At 36.3% G+C, this 6020-nt stretch overlaps 1 protein-coding gene across 1 annotated transcript; it reads left to right on the top strand.

Annotated features, from left to right (window-relative positions):
- Positions 1 to 1743: 1743 nt before the first annotated feature.
- On the top strand, positions 1744 to 2145 carry LOC148298826 (uncharacterized; the record flags this gene model as incomplete). Its single annotated transcript, XM_088276621.1, has 1 exon — positions 1744 to 2145. A coding segment is annotated over one exon (402 nt), but the record flags the coding sequence as incomplete, so codon positions are not given.
- Between the last annotated feature and the right edge of the window lie 3875 nt (positions 2146 to 6020).

The following is a 6020-nucleotide window of genomic DNA, read 5'->3' as shown; positions in this document are numbered from 1 at the left end:
TCCCAACCCCAACCCCAACCCCAACCCCAACCCCAACCCCAACCCCAACCCCAACCCCAACCCCAACCCCTTTAATAGCACTTAAATTGGCGCACTTAAATCTTTAAATATAGAGTGAAAAAGACTTAATTATTCGCATATAAATAAGCAATGAAGTCAAGGAGACTGAAAAACCTGGAAGAAGATGACAACTAAAAATTCAATAGAGAAATAAAAGAAAATCTGCTATTAAATTATGACTTCCAATTGCAATACATATTAGCATGGAATGTCTCCAAGGAAGAAAAATATGTTTGGGGGGAATCAATTGAATATTGGTTCAAAGATAAATGCAAAATAGAAATGCTGAAACTAGATAAAAGAAATGAGTGCAAACAAGATTATAATATTTGTAAAATAATTATATAAAGTCGTGAAAAACTGATGCACGAAATAGGTGTGGATATTTTCAACGCTCAAAAAAGTAACAACAACTTATTGCGATAAAGCAATGATGAAAATGCGCTACTGAAAATGAACTCAGCCTTAATGGAGAAATTTGAAACTGCAAACAAACATTTTCATCAACACTTGAACCCTCCCAACTTAATTGCCACACTGAAGCCCTACCAAGGACAAGCTCTACAATGGATGAAAAAACACTCTCGATCTCCTCCCAATCCAAGAAAAGGATTAGAAGGCAAACTCACCTATCGAATCAAGTAAAGATTCTAAACAACGAAATTTATAAATCTCGTTGAAAGACGAAAGCCATAATTAAGACGGGGGAAATTAATTTAGTCTGCTCATAATTCTATTTGAGCGATAAATTTTTCTTAAAATCAACCTAAAACTGCTTTGTATGGAGCATCATTCAGTTCAAATATGAGGCCAAAGAAGCAGGCTCGGTGGAGAAATTGCTTGCGAATCATGCGAAAAAATTTCAGGCGCATCATTTCAGTGAGTATTATAGGCATTGCTTCAGGATTAATTGGAGCTGCAGTAAACTGAGTTAAACTAGATAGTCTAATTGTTTCTAGTTAGTTACTCGCCTGCAAAAGAGTTATTGAACTCACACTCTATTTTGAAATCTGTATTAAACTTAATGTAATAACAGTAGAGATTTTGATCGTTTTTATGAAAATTTAATCACTCATAGAAGAAATCAGCTTTGAGCTAACCCTCCCATTATTATTTGATATATTACTTCTAGGGCTAAGCAAAATTTATTCTCTTGTGGGGTTTCTGAGTATTGCGGGCTAGTGGGCAACTTGCGAATTTTGCATATCTTATTTGTGCAGGCCTTCAATGCTCTACAGAGAGGTCTTCTATTATGTCTAATTTTTTTAAAAAGAGTTTCGGGCGCGCAGATTTCTTTTGTAGATTTCAAAGATTTAAGTGTGCTTGTTGCCGAAATTGATTTTCTAATCAGACCTATTCAGAGGGCTAAACCGAAAGGGACTCAATAGGTCATTTTTGGTGACCGCGTGGGAGGAATATACGCTTAAAGCCCCAATAGGTATTTTTTAAGCTTGGCGAAGAGCCTCTTCCAGCCTCTATGGATTTCTCATTTACTTTTTAAACCAAGAATAGTTAGCCTTTGATCGATTATGAATGGAGTGTTGCTATTTTATGAATTAAATATTATATTTAATCTTAGCCATGTAAGCCAACAAGAAAGTTGTCCAGATCTTCGCCCGAGGCAAGACCAGTAAAAACCCAACTCTCAGCACTATTGAATCCCAGGCCGGTCATGCTCTTCAGGATATAATCTCGCATCTTGAAGACGACAACAAGCGTATCGGCTCATTCATTGAGATCAATAAAGTCATTGAGATCCCAGTTTCTAAAGATAAACCAGCTATTCTCATTTACTTCTCCTACAAAAGTCAGAAAGTGCTCTTGACATCTCTCTATAAAAAAATCGTCCTTGATCTAGAAAAGAAGCTGAAGACCACAGTCCTCCTCGTCGCTGCCCGTAACATCGAATCCAGATGGATTAAGAAGAACAGGACTCAAAAGAGAGCCTACAGTCGAACTCTGACTAGCGTGCAAGAAAATCTCCTCAATGAACTCCTCCTCCCTGGAAACATTATCAGCGACAGAACAAGAGTCAGACTCGATGGCACTTCACTTCGAAAGCTCGTTCTAGACAAAACTGAATAGCATTTCCTGGAGGAAAGAACTGAGATCATCAGACTTGCTTTCAAGAAGCTAACCAACAAGGATATCTAGATTTCTTTCGATAAAGAGCCACACTATTACACTCTCAAAAAAGTGCAAAACCCAAAAGCAAAATGAATATGATTCTATTCGATTTATAAGTAATTGAGCCACTCCATTTTTTATACTAAGTCTCATCGTCGATTGCATTTGCATTCATTTGGCGATTATTTAGAGTTAATGTAAAATCAGGATTTAATGTTAAAATTAAACATATCCGTAAACTCGGAAAGCATTTCAAAGGAGTTATCCACTAGATTTTCGATTAAACATTAGAAATTGCGCAATAATCAACAAAGTATTGCGAGGCGATTTACTTACATCAGCAAGATTCAGGTATAGATGCGTTCGAAATCAGTCCAAAAACAATTACATCACATTAATGCCTGTAATCTTCTTCCTGAAGATCTTTATTGTCCAAATAGCTTCAATATCGCTGGCATTCTGGATCATATTAGTTTCATATTATGTAAGCATACTTAAGACATCATAAGAATATCGAAATAACAGCAGTAATAATTATAAAATACAAACCATGAACACCAGGTTCTATCAAGCAATTATCCTGATCGGAATGATGTTCAGCCATAACTATGTCGTTAACCAGCCCCAGTCCATGCAGACCGAGCTCCAGGCTACTCATCAGCTAAATGTGCCAGAGTTCAATTTACTCTATTCAGTGCCCAGTGCTTTTTCGATCATCCTCATTATCCCATTAGGTATCCTCTACGATAGCTACGCTCAGCGGATCCTTTTATTCGGGGCCTTTAGTCTAATGCTCGGCCAAGTAATGGTTACTTTCTTTGGACCCAACTTCGTATCACATTCTTTTCTAGGCTTGATTGCTGGCCGTGTCTTCTAGGGGACGGGTTCATAAGTCCTGTATATGATCCAAGGAAACCTCGTCTCTTCATGGATGGGTAATGCGGCAGGAATCATCTTTATTATGCCGTAAATCGGTGAAATTTTTAATGTCTTTATCACTCCAGTCGTTAGCTAAAAATACGGGATACTTCAAGCTTTGCTTATTGGTTTGGCAACTTGCGTTTTCAGCTTTATTGCTTGCCTGATGCTCTATCGCTACCTAAACAAAAATAAAGGCACTGTGACGTTATTAAATTCATCACCGAATACAATCGAAGGCGAAACATAAAACTTCTAATCGTAGACCTTTGAAAAGAGTGCCGAAAAGCAATAAATACGATCAACCCCTGAGTAAAAAGAATAAAAATAAGATTTTAGGGAAAATCAGTAAAGCTAAAACTAATTAATGCAAAACCCGGCTGAACCGACGTCAATTCGGAATGCGGGGAGAGCTTACTGGCTGATTATGGCAGTTTGCACAATCAACTAATGCCTTTACTTTCCATTTCTCGACAATGCAAACGTTCTTATTCAAAATCGATTCTGTGTGCCTCATGAAAGTACTGGTCTATATCTCTGCCTCCCATTCTTCTCTTCAAGTAAAATTAATTTTATTTAGTTGCCACGACGTTGTTTGCCAAAAAATTTATCCTAAGCAAATTTCCGAGAAGAACTCTCATTGTTGTATCTTCAATTATCCCCTTACTAGGGCATTTGCTTATTTATGCGGATAGAGACTGCGATCAAACAATTACTCTTTACGAAGAGTTCTTTTTAGCGGCTGGACTTATTCTATTTGGAGCCGGCCTAGGTTCGTATTACTCGGTGAGCTTTCCTTCCATTGGGCTCACCGTCCCTGAAGGCATTCGAGGGACTGCCTATGCTATCCTCTGCTTCAGTCAAACCATTGTCATGACAGTTGTTCCTTAGATTTCTGGACTCATCATTGAAAGAGATTTGAAGAATAACGACAACTTTATCAAAGGCTACAAAAATTCAAGTTTATTTTTTGTGTATTTATGTGCTTTCGGAGTTTTTCTAAGTCTTCTCGTGTACAAAAATTCGACCGAATAATCATTTTCCTATGATGATTACTAAAACTAACAATAGTAAAAAAAGGAATAATAACTGAGATCCATAGAATCGGCAGCCACCAAAATGAATAATTTATGATAAATGTCATATTACTTTATCTTCATTAATAGTATTGAACAGCAAGCAACTAGAATATCAGACATATCAACACTAGTTTCATAGTTTTATAGTTCCATAGTTTTATAGTTTCAGAGCTAAAAGTCTTTCAATAAGAATCTCTTGGCCCTGAGAATCGCATCCTCTGCCATGCCATCATCGAATTTTTACTACACAGTATATGCATCTTTATACTTTTGATAAACTCTTTCGTATTATTATTATTTCTTTTAGTCGTAGTTTCTTTGCCTTTGATACAGAAACAATTCTGCATTCTTTTTCCATATATCAGGCGGACTCAAAAGTATATCTGCCATGTTCTGCATTTATTGTATATCTTTAAATGTTTTTAGAAGTCTTTGCTAGCCTTGCATATCATGTGACATTAATTCCGAATAGCGATCATCGTAGTTAAGAACATTTTCATCTATAAACATCAAGGTTGATTTATTTTTAATTTAATCGATTTTGGAGAGTGTATGTCCTTTGAGTTGACGTTGCAGTTCTAGGCATTAACGCGCATTAATCGGTTAATGTTTGAGTTTGATTTCAGGATGGGTAAAAGGAGCTTTTCTTAAGAATGCTTATTGTCGTATTTTATCCTCTATTTATGGATCTAGCTAGATTCGCTCAACTGCATCGATGAAATATGGCTTTTCGTAGCTCATTTGAAAGTTTCTATTACTTTATTATAATAATTATTATAAAAATAACTTAGAATTCAAGCACCATGCAATATTGACAGCTGTTGTTGCTAGGTTTAGTTTATTAGTGATGGTTTTGTATGGTTTCTTTGGACTTGTTCTGTTTATTTTATGTTTATTTTATAAATGACATCATTGATGATAATATTATCCTATTTATCAGCAGAATCGGATGCCACCAAAGCCTTGGGAAACTCGGAAAAGTATCATTGTATTTACTTATATTAGAGCCAGTCGAAAATATATCATAAATCATTCAAAGCAATCCGACCATGAAAGAGGAAGTCCCTAAACTAGTGCCCGGTACTGAAAATTCTCCTCTCAATTCTGAACAGAATAACTCAACATTAAATGACAACAATATGAATAACGCACGAAGTGGCCTAGCTGGAAATTCATATGGCAGTGGCTTCGGAGGAGGTTATAGTAGTCCTTATGGAGGAGGTTATGGCAGCTCGTATGGAGGCTATGGAGGAGGTTATGGAGGAGGTTATGGGGGTTATGGAGGAATGAGTAGCTATGGAGGCATGTATGGAGGCATGGGTATGGGGGGAATGGGAATGGGAGGCATGGGAATGTATGGCCGAGGAGAACAAGACCAAAAAGGAATGCTTTTCCAAACAATGATGGCCCTTGAAAGCTTTTCATACTTAATCAACTCACTTTGCCAAATAGCACATTCCCTCAACCAGAATTACGAAGGCCTATCGCTATTTTATAATTCCTTCAAAAGTACGAATTTCATTAACAAAGATTTTATCAAACACATCGAAGAAGGTACCGCAAGCAGCATCAAAAAGTTATTAAACAAAATAAAGAATTTCATAATTATCGTGTTCAAGTTTATCGTCGAAAACATCTTTTTTATGCGACAAAAATAACTAAAATCGAAATTCAAAGCACTTAGGATTGCAATTATACTATGCATTGGAATTCTCTTCGCAACATTCTACCCCTTACTTCAAAAGTCACTGATGAAAGTTTGATGTGAATTTATAGGCTATTATTTATATTCAAATTGATTTAATGAATATAAAATGATAATATTTTTAGTGGGAA

This window comes from Brachycentrus maculatus, unplaced genomic scaffold (assembly GCF_059751285.1).
Source record: "Brachycentrus maculatus isolate JH-2025_06_01 unplaced genomic scaffold, ASM5975128v1 h1tg001559l, whole genome shotgun sequence".
Taxonomy (NCBI): domain Eukaryota; kingdom Metazoa; phylum Arthropoda; class Insecta; order Trichoptera; family Brachycentridae; genus Brachycentrus; species Brachycentrus maculatus.
This window is presented reverse-complemented; position numbering and strand designations above follow the sequence as displayed.